The sequence below is a fragment of the Giraffa tippelskirchi genome, chromosome 5 (genome assembly GCF_054371585.1).
Source record: "Giraffa tippelskirchi isolate mGirTip1 chromosome 5, T2T-mGirTip1v1.2.pri, whole genome shotgun sequence".
Classification (NCBI taxonomy): domain Eukaryota; kingdom Metazoa; phylum Chordata; class Mammalia; order Artiodactyla; family Giraffidae; genus Giraffa; species Giraffa tippelskirchi.
In genome coordinates this window covers 175,361,276-175,382,034 of record NC_137279.1, presented here as the reverse complement: position 1 = coordinate 175,382,034, position 20,759 = coordinate 175,361,276, and the positions used below count along the sequence as shown (strand labels likewise).

Sequence of the window (20,759 nt, the reverse complement as noted above, 5' to 3'; positions counted from 1 at the left end):
TGGTATTCTTATACAATGGAATACTACTCAGCAATAAATAAGAACAAACTAGTTATACCAGCAATAATATGAATTTGAAAAATACTATGTTGAACAAAAGAAACCAAACTAAAATTATATGATTTCATTTATATGTAGTTCATGAACAAGCAAAATTAACATATGGTGACAGAAATCAGGATAGCAGTTGACTTTAAAGGTGGGGGATTAACTAAAATGAAGCACAAAGGAACTCTGAGAGGTGATGGAAATGTTCCAGGTTTGAATAATGATAACCTAGTGGCTCAGATGGTAAAGAATCCACCTGCAATGTGGAAGACCTGGGTTTGATCCCTGGGTTGGGAAGATCCCCTGGAGGAGGGCATGGCAACCCACTCCAGTATTCTTGCCTGGAGAATTCCCTGGACAGAGGGGCCTGGCGGACTATAGTCCCACGGGGTCACAAAGAGTTGTACATGTTGAGTGACTGAGCACAGCACAATCTGAGTGTATATAATTGTCAAAACTCATCAAACTATACACTTAATATCTGTGTATTTTACTGTGTATAATGTTAAACACATTTATACACAGTAAATGTGCCCTGTGTATACAGCTCAGCAGTGGCTCAGTGGTAAAAGAATCTGCCTGCCAATGCAGGAGACTCAAGAGATGAAGGTTTGATTCCTGGGTCGGGAAGATCCCCTGGAGTAGGAAATGGCAACCCTCCCCCGTATTCTTGCCTGGACAAGAATAAAAAACTGGCTACAGTCCATAGGGCTGCAAAGAGTTGGACTCAACTGAGCACGCAAAGGAAGGGAAAGGCCATGTACATATCTGCATTAATATTTCGCTCTTTGGTGCATAGATAGGCAGAAAATATTAATATATCTGTTTGCAGTCACCAGAAATAGCAAGAGAAATTTTGCTTCCCAACTCAAATAAGATGGCAACATTATCATTCATTATCAGAATGAATTTTTTCCAAAGGACATCAATTTTAGAATAGTCAACAGTGGATCTTTCTCAGTTTATGTGCCACAGACCATGGGGGAGACTGCATCCCCATATCCACAGGCTCGCTATATAATTTTTTTTTCCTTATTTTTATTTACTCGCTATATACTTTTTAAAATAATTTTATTTATTATTTATTTATTTTCGGCTGTGCTGGGTCTTCATTGCTACACGGTCTTTTCTTAGTTGCAGCAAGTGTGGACTACTCTCTAGTTGAGGTACTCAGGCTTCTCCTTGTGGTGACTTCTCTTGTTGCGGAGCACAGGTTCTAGTGTGTGGGGGCTTCAGTAGCTGCGACACGTGGGCTCGGTACTTGTGGCTCCCAGACTCTCGAGCACAGGCTCAATAGATGTGGCACATGGGCTTAGCTACCCTGAGGCATGTGGGATCTTCTCAGATCAGAGATCAAACCTGTGTTTCCTGCATTGGAGGGCGGATTCTTTACCACTGAGCCACCAGGCAAGCCCACTCATGTTAGTTGCTTAATCAAAGGAGACTAAACTTTCAAATACTATCAATGTGAGGGAGCCAAAATTTTTGAAAGTTTTTTCCTATTTCTTTCCACTCAATCTCTCATCTGCAGAGTCAACTGGTGGTCTGATTTCTATTACTATACATGAAAATGAAAGTGAAAGTCGCTCAGTCGTGTCCAACTCTTTGCCACCCCATGGACCACACAGTCCATGGAATTCTCCAGACCAGAATACTAGAGTGGGTGGCCTTTCCTTTCTCCAGAGGATCTTCCCAACCCAGGGATCCAACCTAGGTCTCCCACATTGCAGGCAAATTCTTTACCAGCTGAGCCACCAGGGAAGCCCTTACTATATATAAGTTTTGCTTATTCACGAACTTTATATAAATGGAATCTTTTGAAGTATATTAGAATGTATCTTTTTTATAAAGATATATTATGACTGAAAAATACTGGAAACTAGTGACTGTGACAACTGTCTAAATCTTTACTAGAAACCAAACTAAACAGCAGTTGAAACACTGGCAACAAACTATGGGGTACTAGAATATATCTTTTAAAACACATTGTAAACTGCAATGCATTGGGAAAACATAAGATGATCTTTATTTTCAACAAATAAAAAAAATCAATAAATAGTTTTTCACCTTAAGTTTCTGATATATGTGGCGCAGAGAATCTGCAGTTCCCATGTCAGCTTCATCAGGAATACACACAATATCTAGCTTCATTTTCATCTTGTTGAAGTCTGCACACAATGCCTTTTGGACATCTTTGGTTGTAATGACAATGACTTCTATAGCATGAAAAAAAAAAGGAAGGAAAAGTGCCAAAACTATCATTCATTTAGACAATGGCTACACTACTTCAATTCGATTTGGTCTGTTGCTAGATTTAGTAATGACAGCTAATATTATTGAGGTTTTGCAACACACTTTACATGCATCTTCTCAATTCTTACAGCAATCTCATTTTACAAATGAGGAAACTTGGACTAAAAGATATGAAGTGACTTTCTTCAGGGTACATAAAACTAGTAAGCAAGAGATCGAAGATAAAACATGTTAATATATTACACACCACTTCTTCCTGACATAAAGAATGCAAAAGAGGACTTATTAAACCATATACCAATGAGATTATATTTTATTCTATTTTACTCTAATTTTAATTTTTGGTCACGCCATGCTGCATGTGGGATCTTAGTTCCCCTGACCAGGGACTGAACCTGCGCCCCCTGCATTGGAGGCATGGAGTCTCAACCACTGGATGACCAGGGAAATCCTGGGATCACATTTTAAAACTTCATTCACTACAATGAAAGAGCTATCACCACTTCCCATCAGATGGCTATTGGTGTTTCCAGTAACACACAATTTCCATGCAATAGACAGGCCTTCACCTTATCCATATAGCCATCAATTAACAAAAACTTGGGGTTCTGTCATGGATCTTTGGCAGGGTAATGTAATCCACTGCAATACAACATGTGTTGCAGATATCTGAAGATCAGATTTCCGCATCTCTAAAGTGTAACTCGATAAAGGGCAGAAATGGTATGGACCTAACAGAAGCAGAAGATATTAAGAAGAAGTGGCAAGAATACACAGAAGAACTGTACAAAAAAGATCTTCACGACCCATATAATCATGATGGTGTGGTCACTCACCTAGAGCCAGACATCCTGGAATGTGAAGTCAAGTGGGCCTTAGGAAGCATCACTACGAACAAAGCTAGTGGAGGTGATGGAATTTCAGTTGAGCTATTTCAAATCCTAAAAGATGATGCTGTGAAAGTGCTGCACTCATTATGCCAGCAAATTTGGAAAACTCAGCAGTGGCCACAGGACTGGAAAAGGTCAGTTTTCATTCCAATCCCAAAGAAAGGCAATGCCAAAGAATGCTCAAACTACCACACAATTGCACTCATCTCACATGCTAGTAAAGTAATGCTAAAAATTCTCCAAGCCAGGCTTCAGCAATATGTGAACTGTGAACTTCCAGATGTTCAAGTTGGTTTTAGAAAAGGCAGAGGAACCAGAGATCAAATTGCCAACATCCACTGGATCATCAAAAAAGCAAGAGTTCCAGAAAAACATCTACTTCTGCTTTATTGACTATGCCAAAGCCTTTGACTGTGTGGATCACAATAAACTATGGAAAATTCTGAAAGAGATGGGAATACCAGACCACCTGAGAAACCTGTATGCAGGTCAGGAAGCAACAGTTAGAACCGAATATGGAACAACAGACAGGTTCCAAACAGAAAAGGAGTATGTCAAGACTGTATATTGTCACCCTGCTTATTTAACTTATATGCAGAGTACATCATGAGAAATGCCAGGCTGGAAGAAGCACAAGCTGGAATCAAGATGGCAGGGAGAAATATCAATAACCTCAGATATGCAGATGACACCACCCTTATGGCAGAAAGTGAAGAACTAAAGAGCCTCTTGATGAAAGTGAAAGAGGAGAGTGAAAAAGTTGGCTTAAAGCTCAACGTTCAGAAAACTAAGATCATGGCATCTTGTCCCATCACTTCATGGGAAATAGATGGGAAAACAGTGGAAACAGTGTCACACTTAATTTTGGGGGGCTCCAAAATCACTGCAGATGGTGACTGCAGCCATGAAATTAAAAGACACTTACTCCTTGGAAGGAAAGTTATGACCAACCTAGATAGCATATTAAAAAGCAGAGATATTACTTTGCCAACAAAGGTCTGTCTAGTCAAGGCTGTGGTTTTATCAGTAGCCACGTATGGATGTGAGAGCTGGACTGTGAAGAAAGCTGAGTGCTGAAGAACTGATGCTTTTGAACTGTGGTGTTGGAGAAGACTCTTGAGAGTCCCTTGGACTGCAAGGAGATCCAAGCAGTCCAAGGAGGTCAATCCTGGGTGTTCCTTGGAAGGACTGATGTTGAAGCTGAAACTCCAATACTTTGGCCACCTCATGCGAAGAGCTGACTCATTGGAAAAGACCCTGATGCTGGGAAGGATCGGGGGCAGGAGGAGAAGGGGACGACAGAGGATAAGATGGCTGGATGGCATCACCAACTCGATGGACATGAGTTTGGGTAAACCCCGGGAGTTGGTGATGGACAGGGAGGCCTGGCGTGCTGCGATTCATGGTGTCACAAAGAGTTGGACACAACTAAGCGACTCAACTGAACTGAACTGAAAGTGTAACAATTTCTATATTTGTTTCATGACAGTGCTCAATTACCTCTCCCTTTCACTATAATCAATCTTTTTTCACTTTCTTTTCTTTCTTCCTTTTTCAAATCATTTAACCTTCCTTCCTTCTCTCTTTCTTCCTTTTCCCACTTAGCTTTCTTTCAGTCATGAAAATGGTTAAGGAAGGCTTCATGGAAGGGATGGCTTTTGAGGCAGGCCATGATGAACTCAAGTCCAATTTAGTACATACCATATATAAAATGCTGATGTTACAAAGATGAATTAGACACAGTACCTGCTCTCAGGAAGATTAGTCTCCCATGCCACTAACTACAGCATAAAGCAGACCTTAAACGATACTGAGATAGAAAAACAAAGTGTGATGAAAGGATAGAGGACAGGGTGACTGACACTGTTTGGGATTTCAAGAAGATGACATCTCCATAGGGTGGAGAGATTTTAGGTCCAGTGAAGGGAGTTAACTATAAACATGGGACAGTCAGTCTCATAATTGGACCAGTGAGTTCAGTTCAGGCTCAGTCATGTCTGACTCTTTTCGACCCCATGGACTGCAGCACGCCAGGCTTCCCTGTCCATCACCATCTCCTGGAGCTTGCTCAAACTCATGTCCATCGAGTCAGTGATGCTATCCAACCAGCTCATCCTCTGTCATCCCCTTCTCCTGCCGCCTTCAATCATTCCCAGCATCAGGGTCTTTTCTAACGAATAATTTCTTCACATCAGGTGCCAAAGTATTGGAGCTTCAGCTTCAGCATCAGGCCTTCCAATGAATATTAAGAACTGACTTCCTTTAGGATTGACTGGTTTGATCTCCTTGCAGTCTAAGGGACTCTCAAGAGTCTTCTCCAACACCAGAGTTCAAAAGCATCAATTCTTCGGCACTCAGCCTTCTTTATGGTCCAACTCTCACATCCACACACGACCTCTGGGAAAACCATACCTTTGACCAGATGGACCTTTGTCAGCAAAGTAATGTCTCTGCTTTTTAATATGCTGTCTAGGTTTGTCAAAGCTTTTCTTCCAAGGAGCAAGAATCTTTGGATTTCATGGCTGCAGTCACCATCTACAGCGATTTTGGAGCCCAAGAAAAGAAAGTTTGTCATTGTTTCCATTGTTTCCCCATCTACTTGCCATGAAGTGACCAGATGCCATGATCTTCGTTTTGAATGTTTAGTTTTAAGCCAGCTTTTTCACTCTCCTCTTTCACTTTCATCAAGAGGCTCTTTAGTTCCTCTTCGCTTTCTGCCATAAGGGTGGTGTCATCTGCATATCTGAGGTTATCGATACTTCTCCTGGCAATCTTGATTCCAGCTTGTGCTTCATCCAGTCCCATATTCTCATGATGTACTCTGCACAGAAGTTAAATAACCAGGACAACAATATACAGCCTTGACGTACTCCTTTCCCAATTTGGAACCAGTGCATTGTTCCATGTTCAGTTCTAACTGTTGCTTCTTGACCTGCATACAGATTTCTTAGGAGGCAGGTAAGGTGGTCTGATATTCCCATCTCTTTAAGAATTTTCCAGTTTGTCATGATCCACACTGTCAAAAGCTTTAGCATAGTCAATGAAGCAGAAGTAGATGTTTTTCTGGAACTCTCTTGCTTTTTCTATGATCCAACGGATGTTGGCAATTTGATCTCTGGTTCGTCTGCCTTTATTAAATCCATCTTGAACATCTGGACATTTACAGTTCATATACTGTTGAAGCCTAGCTTGGAGAATTTTGAGCATTACCTTGCTAGCATGTGAAATGAGTGCAATTGTGCAGTAGTTTGAGCATTCTTTGGCATTGCCTTTCTTTAGGACTGGAATGAAAACTGACCTTTTCCAGTTCTGTGGCTACTGCTGAGTTTTCCAAATTTTCTGGTATATTTAGCAGCACTTTCACAGCATCATCTTTTAGGATTTGAAATAGCTCAGCTGGAACTCCATCACCTTTACTAGCTTTGTTTGTAGTGATGCTTCCTAAGGCCCACTTGACTTCGCACTCCAGGATGTCTGTCTCTAGGTGAGTGATTACACCATTGTGGTTATCTGGGTCATTAAGATCTTTTTTGTATGGTTCTGTGTATTTTTGCTACCTCTTTGTAATATCTTCTGCTCCTGTTAGGTCCATACCATTTCTGTCCTTAATTGTGCCCATCTTTGCATGATATGTTCCCTTGGTATCTCTTCATTTTCTTGAAGAGATCTCTAGTCTTTCCCATTCTATTGTTTTCCTCTATTTATTTGCATTGATCACTTAGGAAGGCTTTCTTATCTCTCCTTGCTGTTCGTTATGGAGAGACAAATGCGAAGCAGGGATATGAACTTCCTAAAATAATGAACAATATGAATAGAATGAACAAAGAGTTTATAGATCAACTCCAGAATCCCAAGTTTAGGAGTCATTCTCCAAATTCTGAGTTAGCCTCATTCAGAAGGAATTTTCTATATAATAGGTATTTAATATACCACAAAAGACCATCCCCAAATATAACTAAACATATATAGCAAGAGGAAAAAAACAGTGATAGATGACAAAGCCATAAGAACTTATTAAAGGAAAGCAGTATATTTAAAAGTGTATTAAGATGTGTCATTCACCTGTGAGATTGACCTCTAAAAAGAAAATCTTTTCTAAAACACATTTCAATATCAATATCATACAGACCACTGCAAAGAAGTGTTCATGGGTCTGTCTCAAAAAAGTATGAGTGGAATAAACACTGGATCATAACCCTAGGGCCCAGGATCTGGCACCACCTCCATCTGGTATTCTAATCTGCTATATCTAACTAAAGGACACCTCAAACACATTGTGGCCAAAGCCAAACTCACTGTCTTCGCTCATACCTGTTCATTGTCTTATATTTCCTCTCCTATTACTGGCATCACCATCCACTTAGTTACCTAAGCAGAAAGTAGAGGGAACTCATCCCTTTCTTTCCACTACCCTTCCCCATTAATCAACAACTTTCCCAGATGGTCCTTCTTCTCCATCCTTAGTGCTAATGCCTTAGTTCAGGCCCTCTTTGTTGTTAGCATGGACTTTTGTATCAATCTCTTAACTCATCTCCTTGCTTATAGTCTTGACCCCCTCACACTGATTCTTCATACACCTCCCAAAGCAATTTTTTAAAAAATCTTTATTTCAAATTTATTACCATAAAGTTGTTCACAATTGCTTATTATCTTTTTTGTTTGTTTGCTTGTTTTGGCTGCACTGCATGGCTATCGGATCTCAATTTCCCACCAGGGACTGAACCTGGGCCATGGCAGTGAAAGTGCAGAATCATAACCACTAGACCACCAAGGAACTCTCTTGCTTATTAACTTTTAATGTCTGTAGGATTTGTGGTGATGTTTCCTCTTTCATTCCTGTTATTAGTAATTTGTGTCTTCTCTCCTTTTTTTGATCAGTCTAACTAAAGATTTAACAATTCTATTGATTTTTTTAAAAGAATCATCTCTTGGTTTTACTGATTTTCTCTAATGCTTTTGGTTTCTATTTCACTTACTTCTACTCTTAACATTTTTATCTCCTTTCCACTTATTTGAGTTTCATTTGCTTCTCTTTTTACAGTTTGTCAAAGTAGAAACTTAGATGATAATTTGAGACATTTCTTTTCCAACAGAGAGCTAAGGTTATAAAATTTTCTCTAAACATTGCTTTAGCTACATCCCTCAAATTTGAAAACACTGAATTTTCATTTTCAGTAAGTTAAAAACATTTTCAAATTCCCCTTGTGGTCAGACGGCCAAAAAGCACAAGAAAAGATGCTAAACATCACTAATTATTAGACAAATGTAAATCAAAACTACAATGAGCTATCACCTTGCACTGGTCAGAATGGCCATCACCCAAAAAAATCTAAAAACAATAAATGCTAGAGAGGGTGTGGTGGAAAGGGAACCCTCCTACACTGTTGGTGGGAATGTAAACTGGTACAGCCACCATGGAGAACAGTATGGAAGTTCCTTAAAAAACTCAAAATTGAAACTACCGTATGATCCAGCAATCCCACTCCTAGCCATATACCCAGAGAAAACCACAATTCAAAAAGATACCTAAAAAAAAAAGATACATGTACCCTGATGTTCACTGCAGCACTATTTACAACAGCCAGGACATGGAAGCAACCTAGATGTCCATCAACAAAGGAATGGATAAAGAAGATGTCGTATATATACCTGGTGGAATACTACTCACTCATAAAAAAGAACAAAATCATGCCATCTGTAGCAACACGGATGGACCCAGAGACTGTCATGCTGAGTCAAGTAAGTCAGACACAGAAAGATAAACATCATATGATATTGCTTATATGTGGAATCTAAAAAAAAGGGTACAAATGAACCTTGTATAGAAGCAGAGTCACAGATATAGAAAACAAACTTATGGCTACCAGGGGACAAGGGGAGAAGGAATAAATTGGGAGTTTGGGATTGATGTAGAAACACTACTATATGAAATAGGTAACTAATAAGAACCTACTGTATAGCACAGGAAACTCTACTCAATACTCTGTAATGGCCTATATGGGAAAAGAGTCTGAAGAAAGAGTGGATATATGTGTATGTATAACTGATTCACTTTGCTGTACACCTGAAAGTAATACAATACTGTAAATCAACTATACTCTAATAAAATTGTTTTTTAAATTTCCTTTGTGGTTTCTTCTTTGGGTTATGTACAAATATGTGGTTTGATTTCCAAATACTTAGGGATTCTCTTGATATCTCTATGTTATTGATTTCTAATGTAACTCTACTGTGGTTAGAGAATATATTTTGTATTATTTTAATCTTCAAAGATTTATTGAGACCTGTTTTATTTCAAAAAATATGGTCTATCTTGGTAAAAGTTCTTAGCATTTGAAAAGAATTGTGCATTCTGCTTTACTAGGTGGCATGTTCTATAAATGTCAATTAGGTAAAATTGTAAAAAATCCAAAGGAATCCACAAAAGGCTGCCAGAATTAATAAGAAGTGTATTTAGCAAACTTGTAGGATACAGGGCAGCATAAAAAAGCTATGTTTTTATGTACTAGCAACAAATTTTCTGGAAATTGGAAAAATTACCATTTATGATAACATAAAAATATCAACTACCTACAAGTAAATATAATATGTGTAAGTCCTATACACTGAAAACTATAAAGTACTATTGAGAGAAATTACAAAAGGCCTAAATAAAAGGAGAGATATACCATGCTCTTCAGTCAGAAGACTCAATACTGTTAAGATGTGAATTCTCTTCCAACTGATCTATGAATTCAATTCACTCTTAATTAAAACTCTAGCAACTATTTTTGTAGAAATTGATAAGCTGATTCTGAAATTTATATAAAGATACAAAGGACTCAGAGTAGTGAAAACATGAATTTAACCATATTAAACTTTAGTTTAATAAGCCTTTCAGGACTTCCTTGTGCTTCTACTGCAGAGGGCATGGGTTTGATCCCTGGTTAGGGAACTAGGATCTCACATGCCTTGTGGCACAGCCAAAAAAAAAGGCTCTTCACTGATTTCCCACTGCTTTCAAGAAAAAAAAAATATCTAAATTCCTCAACATGGAATACAAGGCCCTTCAGAGTATAATGCCTGTTTATTTCTCTCATTACATTTATTCCCTCTTACGCGCGATGTTGCTGTTGTTGTTTAGTCACTAAGTCATGTCCAACTCTTTGTCAACCCCATGGACTAGAGCCCACTAGGCTCCTCTGTCCATGGGATTTCCCAGGCAAGAATACTGGAGTGGGTTGCCATTTTCTTCTCCAGAGGATCTTCCCAACCAAGGGATCAAACCTGCATCTCCTGCATTGCCAAGCGGGTTCTTTACCTCTGAGCCACCAGGGAATACACACTGATATTACAGCCACATAAAATGAAAAGTAGTTATTAAAAAAAAAAGAAAGAAAGAAAAGTAGTTGCGAGAATATGTGCTGATCATGACTCTATCTCTGCAAAATTTACTACTTCTGTATGGAATACTTCCTCCACACAGGTCAGAATGTCAGTCTATTTTTCAAGAGTCTATTCAAGGGTCAGCTACTCTGTAAAGCATTCTCTGAATCTCTCAAGTTCAAACAGTAACTTCCTTATATTAATAACAAGCACTTATAATGTGCCTCTGTTATAACATTATACATTACACAACGATAACCTGTTTACATGTGTATCTCTCCACTAGACTTTAAGGTTCTAGAAATCAGGGCCTGAGTTAACCAATTCCGTACTCCAGTGTTTAATATACTACCTGGCACATACAGGTTCTCAGTAAATACTATGAGGCATGTGGTCGTTCTCATATTATGTTCTGATATCCTTCCAGGGTTATCTTGGATCACTGTGGAGACCAGCTCTAAAAAGGAAACTCTTAGCAGTATCTTCTCAATCTTTTTTACACAGCAATAGAGTACTCCAAAGTTTCTAATTTAAAGAGGCCAGTCTCCAGCCAACATTGAGTCCTAGTCTTCTTTCATTCATTTCTCTCACCCTCATAAAGCTGACAAATCACTGGGATGAAGAACCCTAAAAGTTTTGTGAGTATATCTCATTGCCATAACTCACCTTCAAATCCAACACGCTCAAGCAGGTTCAGTGGGTACCAAATTAAAGGTTTGTTGCCAACTGGAAGCAGAGGCTTGGGAATACTGGAAGTCAAGTCTGTCATTCGCGATCCCCCCCCAACTGCCATTACAACTGCTTGAAATTCCATTTTTAAAAACTGTAATCACAGAGAAAAACAAGAGAAAAAAGTAATAAAAATCAATGCACACACAGTATCAATCTTATTTTTATTTAGGTTATTGATATTCACTCATGACAAATATGTCATTTACAATGCCAATAACCAGAATAAGAAAGACTCCGAGCCACAATATAAACATCACATTTATCCTATTCTCTTACTGATACATACTCTCATTTCCAGCCTGGGGTTATGGACTGGAGGGGGGAAATGAATAAAACAAAAATCTGGCCCTTGCATTTGAGTTGTTGACAATTAAGTGAAGGCAAATGCAGTAAATTACAATATAATATCATTAATGCCATGACAGGGATATATCTAAGGTGCAGTAGGCATATATAGTGACAGTAACACCTAAGTCCTCCTAGAAAAGACAGGGAAGGTTTTATAGGAAAGTAATGCTTGAGCTGACTCTTAAAGGAGTGAGAGTTTACCAGGTTGGCTTCTGATATGTGAGTTTGTATTCCCTGAAAAAAATTTTAAACTTCCGACTAGAATTAACAGCACAAATACAAGCACATTAGATCTCTGCAAAGTATGAAATGACTTAAGATGCTTCTATTAATTCAGCCACCTGCTCCCATTTTTTCATTACCCCCAACTTGAAATATAATACTATAAACACAAATGTAGGCTTGTATCTTAACCTAGGTTTGCAGAGCCCAATTACAGAAACAGACCAAGTTAATTTCTTTTTTCAGACTCAAGGTGATAAATGAAACTGTTTGACGTTCAAAAAAATCTCTTTACAGCAGCTACCACAGAAGAGAGGCACATTAAAAGCTTACAAATCCTTATTGATTTAAAACAAAAGTACTCTTTGATTTACAACAAATAATGTAACCTTTTAAAAACAAAATGAAATTCAATGTTCTGAAAAAAAGTGTATTTAACACCAAACTGGTAAATAATGTTGCTCTTTTACCATAATTTTGATCAGTCCTGGGCTCCTCACATCAGTATCTAAACTGCAACACACACACACCCCATACACCCAAGCACAAAGTAAAGGCTCTTACACAACATCCACAAGATATGGTCATTTCAATTCCAGCAGGCACTGCCTCAGATTGGAATTTAACTTCAATCCGGCATTATATAAACCTCATTACATCTGATGTTACTATGAAAAGTATTAACCCTGGATCCTTAAGAGTTAAAAGACCTAAGTTTGAGTTCTGGTTCTGTCACAGGTAAGGTAACTACGGGCCTGACATTTAAAACTCAGTGTCCTCAGTTTCTAGAAAAGAGCCTGGTGGTTAAGTTCACAGGCCCTTTAACCAGACTGCCTGGATTTTAATTCTAGCTCTACCATGAATTAGTTGTACGATCCAGGGCAAGCTACATACCTTTCCCAAGCCTCCATTTTCTAAATTTTCTAAGGTGAGGATAATTAGCTTCTACTTCACAGAGTTGTTATAAATATTAAATAAGTTAACCCATGTAAAGCACACAAAACAATGATAAGCATTATGTAAGTTTTTGATGATAGTCAGGTCATGGAAACTTTCTGTGCCAGCTGAACCATGCTGTTGCATAATTCTGGTCCCTGTATCACTATTCTTGCTTCCTTAGTTGCCTTTCTCCTGCGTCCAGTATGTAATCACCAATTAAATTTTAAAGACTCAGTTGAAGAATCACCTTGTGTATAAAGACATTCCTATCCCTTCCCATCCTCCCAGAGAAGTAACTCTTGTCTCCTTAAAGGCTTCCACTTTACTATGTACAGATCATCTCTACCTTTCAGGTTTTACTACCCACTTATTTTCATTTTTATTTCTTGGCTGCCACCAAGTGTGGTATGTGGCATCTTACTTGCCCCTCCAGGGATGGAACCCACTGTCCCTGCATTGGAAGTGTGGAGTCTCAACCACTGTACTGCCAGGGAAGGCCATCTGCCTGTTTATTTAAATGTCTATTTCCTGTTGAGTTCCTTGACTGCCATCGCTGTATCCCCCGTACCTGACATAATTTCTGTCAGATGCCAGGCACTCAGTCAGTACTTGTGGAATGAGCATCTGTGAACCTCACAACCCAGAGTAAGCATCAGGCTCAAACATGTGCAGAAGGGACATGAGAACCCAGGTCACTAGGATCTGAGGTTCCTATTCTCAATGAGGCTCTGGGTGATAATCATAAACATAACTGATACCGGGCAGCCTGACAAATGTCTCAATGTCACTGCCACGACTCTGAGTGACGGGAATCAAGGCAAAAACTCGCTAGCCACTCAGGCTTTTAGAGAGGGTGTTCACGGCATCTTCAACCTGCCTCCGATACAGCCCTCACTGCCTTCTCCCTTTGTAAATTGATAAAAACCCCGAATACAACTCATCTCTCAGCTAGACTATTGTATTGCTCTTTGTATTTGTATCTTGCACCTAAAACAATCAAAAATAGAATAAAAGAACGAAGGACTTTTAAGTGGAAAGGATCAGGCACTGTGCTCAGTGCGTCTGGTGCTCACTCGCGGTGACTTCCAGCAGATCCTCCCCTCCCTGAAACTCAATTTTCTCAGCTTTTGCACAAGGTGGCTGGCTCGGATGCTCCCCGAGCTTCCTTTTAGTTCGGCCACTTGGCTCCACGGCCAGGTCCGGCAGGCACTCGAGCTGGCGACTCGGGCTCTGCACACCTGCAACCCCCTCGGGCCCTCCTCTGCCAGGCTTGGGGAGCCCGCCTCCCTCCGGTGGAGTGAGGCTCGGCGGCCTCCACCGCGCGGCTCCCCCCACCAGCCCGCTCGTGCGCGGCCTGGCAGCGCAGAAGCCTCAGCTTTACCTCAGGTCCCCGCGCGCCGCCACAGCTCCCAGGGCTCCCCGCGCTCCCCACGCCGCCGCCGACTGACAGCCAAAAGGCGCAGGCGCACGATGGCCGGGCAGATCGATGGGACGCGCTGGGCAGGCCTGCAGGGAAGAAAACGAGCACCGAGTAATAGATGAAGGCGGAGAACAGCGCGGCGGAGAGGAGTAGAGGAGGCGGGGCCGCCGGAGGCTTTTCATTCATTCACAAATTACCGACGCCCACTGAGCGTCCCTCAAGTTGCAGGGGAACTAGTCACAGTCTCTTCCTTCAGGCAATTCTCCTTCTAGGACCTGGTCCCAACTACCACTCTGCGGAAGGACAGCTCATTGGGAGCTGCAGTTTAGGGCTGACCAGTGGAGAAATCACCAAGGATTGCCAAGGTTTTCTATGTCCAGTGAGGTCTAATGTGGCCGCTCAACGTTGGCTTTCTGAACCAGATTATTATGGTATGGAAAACATCCACCTTTAGCCATCAAAACTTGGTGTGGGATTCGGGAAGATCTCACTGTAATGGTAGGGAAAATCCCCTGGAGGAGGGCATAGCAACCCACTCCAGTATCCTTGTCTGGAAAATCCCATGGACAGAGGAGCCTGGCGGTCTACAGTGCATAAGGTTGCCCAGAGTCAGACACGACTGAAGCGACTTAGCACGCACTGTGCTGGTGATACTGAACAGTGGCTTGGAGAGAGTGAGTCAAATGAATATCTTGGGTAAGAGCCTTCCAAGAAGACTAGCCAGCAAGTGCAAAGGCCTTGGAGAGAGAAGGCAACTTCAGAGAACAACAAAGAAGCCAATAGAGCTGAAGAAAAGTGAGCTGGGGGAGAGTGGATGACAGCAGAGGAGGCCAAAGAGGCAATGGGGGAGAAGGTGGAGAATTCAGATCCTGTGGGTCTTATAGGCATTGTGAGGACCTTGACTTATGCAGAGAAGCAGCGATATAACAGACTTTTAAAGGATCACTGTGGTTGCTGTTTTGATAATAGAATCTCTGCTTCCAGAGACCAGTTAAGAAGCTGCAACTGGATGAGAGAACCCAAAGAGCTGAGTCTAGACTCCAACAATTGTGAAATAACAATAAAATAATTCTTTTTTGTTTGTTTTGTTTTAAGCAGTATATTTTTAAGGCAGATTGTTAAGCTGCATTATCTGGTTTTGGGCGGGAGTTGTGAGGTTTCTGTTTTTTTGGCCACACTGCTGCGCTCAAGCGATCTTAGATCCTCAACCAGGAGTTGAACCCAAGCCTTGGCAGTGAAAGCATGGAGTCCTAACCACTGGACCACCAGGGGATTCCATACACTACATTGAATAACAGGAACAGGTCGTTCTCTCTTTTGGAAGCTTCCTCTTTTTCTATCCATCTCTTTTTAATAAAATTTCTTTCATTTTAAAAAAATGTATTTGTTTTATTTTTGGCTGCATTTGATCTCTGTTGCTGTGCAAGGGCTTTCTCTGGGTGGGCGAGTGGGGCTACTCTTCCTTGTGGTGCACAGGCTTCTTGATGCGGTGGCTTCTCCTGTTGCAGAGCACAGGCTCTGGGGCACAAGGGCTTTAGCAGTTATGGCACACAGGCTTAGTTGCTCAGTGCCACATGGAATCTTTCCCAGCCAGGGATCAAACCCATGTTCCCTGCATTGGCAGGCGGATTCTTAACCACTGGATCACCAGGGAGGTCCTCTATCCATCTGTTAAAACTTTAGTTACCTTAGCTCCCTGCCAATTAGGAAGCGGAGTCTAACTTCTGCAATAAAAATAAAGGAATTTGACTTCATTCAACAATATTTATTGCATGCCTAATATGTGCCAACCAGTCTCTGAGATCCTAGATAGCAGGACTACAACAATCAATGAGAAAGACAGGACTTGTAATTTTTCCCCGACTTTCAGCCAGAAGAGTAGGAGCTCAGCCTAGAACATACCAAAAAAAAAAAAAGTCCTGAGACCACATCCATAAAACTAGCCTATCTGTGCCCTGCCTCTCTTTCACTTTAGAATGCTGGTGATGAGTTACTGGAAAATTATTTAACTTTCAACACTGAGTTGGTAAAGGGAGCCATGGAGTGGTTGCTTTGGCCACAGGAGACCTGAAACTTGATTACCGTTTCCTTCTGTAGCAAGATTCTTTCTCTCTTTGGTATTAGCTCAAGCAAGCAGAAGCCTTGGGAATTACAGCATGGTTTTGACGTCATAACTAGTTATGAAGTAAGAACAGCATTCAACCTCATATCTGGCATCCATTTTAAATGCTCATGTTTAAATTAGCAAATGTTTTCAGGGAACTGGAGGACTTTCTCCTCTAGTTGAGGAAAGTAGGTGAAGGATTACTTCAATTTAAACTCAGTTTAAATTATTTCCTTGGGGCAGCATGTTTTGGTCTCTGGACTCTTTACAGTCTTAAAAATTATTGGAAGCTTCAAAGAGCTTTTGTTTGTATAGGTTGAATCTGTCAATACCAACCATATTAAAAATTCAAACTGAGAAATTTTAAAAACATTAATTCATAAAAAATAGAAACAAAACCATTACATGGTAACAGTAACACTTTATTGAAAACAACTATGTTTTCAAAAGAAAAAATTTAGTGAGAAGAATGCAATGGTTTCACCTTTCTTTTGCAAATCTCATTAATATCTGGCTTAATAGAGAACAGCTGAATTTTCCCATCAGTTGTGATATATGGGTTGGGGTGATGAAAACCTGACTTCACACAGATAAGTAGTTGGAAAAAAGAAAGAGATTTTAATAGTCTTTGTCAAATAATTGTGAGTATTCTTCAGTACTACACACTAAACTCAAGAAATGGTAGTTTGTTAATGACTAGTTGTGATATAGAATCATTTGTATCAATGAACATTTTGTACTCTGTTATAATACTTGCATTTTGAATAGGCATTTTACCCATGCATGATTTTGCAACTTGATGCATTGCTCATTTGTAAAATATTGATTCACTAAATTATGCAGATCTTCCCAATGTTGACTCATTATACAATATTTTTTAAATCACAGTTGTTAATTTCACCACCAATCATTAGGAAAGTCCTTAATGAAGACTTCTGTGGTGGTACAGTGGATAAGAGTCTGCCTTCCAGTGCAGGGGGCAGGGGTTTGATCCCTGGTCCAGGAAGATTCCACATGCCATGGAGCAACTAGGCCCATGCTCCACAGCTACTGAAGCCTCTGCCTCTAGAGCCTCTGCTCTGCAACAAGAGAAGCCACCGCAATGAGAAGCCCGTGTACCACGATGAAGAATAGCCCTCAGTCTCTGCACAGAGAAGGTGATGGCACCCCACTCCAGTACTCTTACCTGGAAAATCCCATGGACAGAGGAGCCTGGTAGGCTGCAGTCCATGGGGTCGCGAAGAGTCGGACACAACTGAGTGACTTCACTTTCACTTTTCACTTTCATGCATTGGAGAAGGAAATGGCAACCCACGCCAGTGTTCTTGCCTGGAGAATCCCGGGGACCGGGGAGCCTGGTGGGCTGCCGTCTATGGGGTCGCACAGAGTCGGACACAACTGAAGTAACTTAGCAGCAGCAGCAGCAGCAGTCTCTGAAACTAGAGAAAGCCTGTGTGCAGCAATGAAAACCCAGAATAGCCAATAAATAAATAGATAGACAGATTAAGCCCTTAAGAATGCTGGCAAGCTTGGGACAAGTTTCCCAAACTTCTTATTTTCTCTTGAAAGCTCAGATACCATCTTTGTTAGTGATTTTCCTTGAAATGACAGGCTTGCTTCACTCATCTTGATAAATTTTGTTCAGTTTGTCACTTGTTTTTTCAAGAAAATACAGTGTTTTGTGAAAAAAGCAGTAGTTCACAAATGAAACAATGGCACGAGTTTTCTGAAGACAGTCATCATACTTATTTTGTATGCACAGAAGTGTTACACGTGTACTTCCCATTTCATCACATAGAATATTAAAAAGACATGTGCTCAAGGACAAAGATTTAATAAAATTATTTTATTGCCTCATCAAAGACATTCTTAAGTGGAACTTACTTTGTTTTATCATTTTTTAATTTTTTTATGGTAAGCCTGTGGCAGTGAAGAATACAGTGACTATTAATACAGTTTGGCATCACTGCTCTGATTGATGCTAAAGCACCAGCAGTTTTATCCAGTATTGCTTTTGCATGATCAGTGCAAATATCAATACAGTGAAAGAGGCAGTGTTTCAGTATTATTATGAAAGTAATGTTAACTCGATAGACCCCCTAAAAGGGTCTTGGGGAATTGCTGAGGTCCATGGAGCATATTTTAAGAACTGCTGCCTTGTGGACTTCTTGCTGGCTCCCACTGCTTCTAGTTTTTACATTATGGCACTCAACACAAAGGACTGTCATTCTCCTTTTTCATGTTTTCTGTATCACACTGGGAACCCCCTGAGGACAAAGACTGTATCTTATTTGCTAAAAAGACTTTACATCTGCAGAGAGAGGTATCTGCAGATCTTGACAGAATCTGAGACATGCTAAGTAAATAATAATTGAGCGTATTATAAACTTCTCATAAATTTTCCCTTGTCATCGATATTTGGTAGTAGAAAAACTGGGCTGAGGGCCTGGATCACTGACAACACCTCTTCTTCTAAACATTTCTTCTCACTGAGTTAATCTCCATTATTAGCCCTCATGCCTAGACTCACCCTTATTACTTACTCTTGGTTTATTTGTATTTACTTTTAATTGTTAATCACATGGGAAGTATATTTAATAAATGATAATTGAATACAAGCTATTCCCTATAATGTTTGTTTCTTTCCTGTTCACATTTCTTCCCCAAAGGACATTTATGTGTATGTGTCTGTATGTGGTAGGGAAATAGTTTAAGAAGGTCAAGCTCTAAGTTCTCTTTGAACTGTGGGAGACAAAAGAAACTTTTCAAAAGTTGGGCCTTGGCTCAGAAATAGTCTTCCCACAGTCTGCAAGAAATCTCTCTTTGGGAATTTACTGGCCACATCACAATATTCATCTACTCTGTCTGGCTGAGGACATGTCACTGGGACAGGGAATTATTATTTTTAGAGTGCTGAGTGAAGGATGAAAATGGAAAGAGAAATTCTACTTTGGCAACCAATTTCAGGTCCTAAAATATTTGTGCTTTATTTTTGTATATAAGCCCAGCAGTTTCCTAATAGATTCATGATAAGTTAGAGAGCAAATGATGCTACCGTGTTTATATAGAGCTTGGAAAGAAACTTCATTAATTAGGAATTCAATATTTCCTTTCAAGCACATAGAATTTTCATTGTTGGTGGTTTTGAAGGTCAGAATCTGGATATTTGTGCTCTAAATGGATCACTTTAAAAATAAGTGATTTAATCAATTTTTAATTTTCTTCCTTTATTGGAAAAACCTTCAGATATCTAATTTTCTTTGTTTTTATATTGGAAAATACAGTTTATGGGCCACAGTTCATTTATTTAACAGCTATTTGTTGAATGACTACTATGTGCCAAGAATAGTTTTAGGCTCTTAGGATATATTAGTGAACAAAAAAGGATCCAGCCTTCATCCTAGCTGGGAGAGGCAGCATAAATAATAAAGAAGTTTAAATAATAAATAAGTAAACAGTGCCATATGTTAAAAAGTGATAAGTACTTTGGGAAAATGAAAAAAGTTAGGCAGGGAGGAGGGACAGGGAGAGGGAGAACACCATATTGACAGCATAAAGTTTTGGCGTTTTATAGAAGTTACTGAAATTTGGGAACTGTGTCTCATTTAAATCTGTCCACAACTTTCTATCTAATAAATTTAGAAATAAATACAAAAGGAACAGGCAACATCAGTAGAAATGGTGGAATAAATTCCTCCAAGAATTCTCTCCTCCATAAAAGGAGAGGAGAATAATATCAAAAATTGTCAGAATCAACTTGGATAATGATGGATATGCATCATGAGAGAACAATTATGTCACTTAAAAATTTTTTTTAAAGATAGGTAGACAATGTATTTTTAATTAAATTTTTCAAATAAAATATTGCAGCACATGGAATCTTTAGCCTCATCATGCGAAACTTTAGTTGTAGCTTGTGGAATCTAGTTCCCTGACCAGAGACCAAACCTGGGCCCCTGCATCAGGAGCATGGAATCTTAGCCACTGGACCACCAGGGAAGTCCTCATGTCACTTTTTAAAGTCTGTTGGTGATTAGTCACTGCCTATCTCTTATTCAGTTCATTCACAGACAGCAAAGACTATAATTGTATTAATTTCTTGTCTCCCAGTGATAAATCCATGTGACATTGAAAAAAAAATGAGATTGAGAATTGGCCAACAAAATGAAAGTGTAGCTAATAAATGAGAAGTGATAATGGCAGAAGTGAAATTCAAACTGTCTTTAGTTGTGGTACATGAACTCTTAGTTGTAACATGTGGCATCGATGTAGTTCCCTGACCAGGGATTGAACCCAGGCCCCCTGCATTGGGAGCACAGAGTCGTAGCCACCGGACCACCAGTGTGTGTGCTTAGTTGCTCAGTCGTATCCGACTCTTTGTGACGCTATGTACTGTAGCCCACTAGGCTTCCCTGTCCATAGAATTTTCCAGGCAGGA

At 40.0% G+C, this 20,759-nt stretch overlaps 1 protein-coding gene across 3 annotated transcripts in view; it reads right to left on the bottom strand.

Moving 5' to 3' along the window:
• The window catches only part of EIF2B3 (eukaryotic translation initiation factor 2B subunit gamma), a 115,089-nt gene extending 100,871 nt beyond the window's left edge, over positions 1–14,218 (bottom strand). For 2 of the 3 annotated variants that reach the window (XM_081488702.1, XM_081488699.1), the window contains exons 1-3: positions 14,179–14,218; positions 11,223–11,379; positions 2,116–2,264 (exon numbers count right to left, since the gene is read on the bottom strand). Coding sequence is in view for 2 of the 3 variants with exons in the window: in XM_081488699.1 (XP_081344825.1) it covers positions 2,116–2,264; positions 11,223–11,370 (297 nt within the window). In the remaining variant the exon portion in view is untranslated. Of the gene's footprint in view, positions 1–2,115; positions 2,265–11,222; positions 11,380–13,870 lie in introns of all 3 variants that reach the window. The other variant, XM_081488701.1, reaches the window with a different exon arrangement.
• Between the last annotated feature and the right edge of the window lie 6,541 nt (positions 14,219–20,759).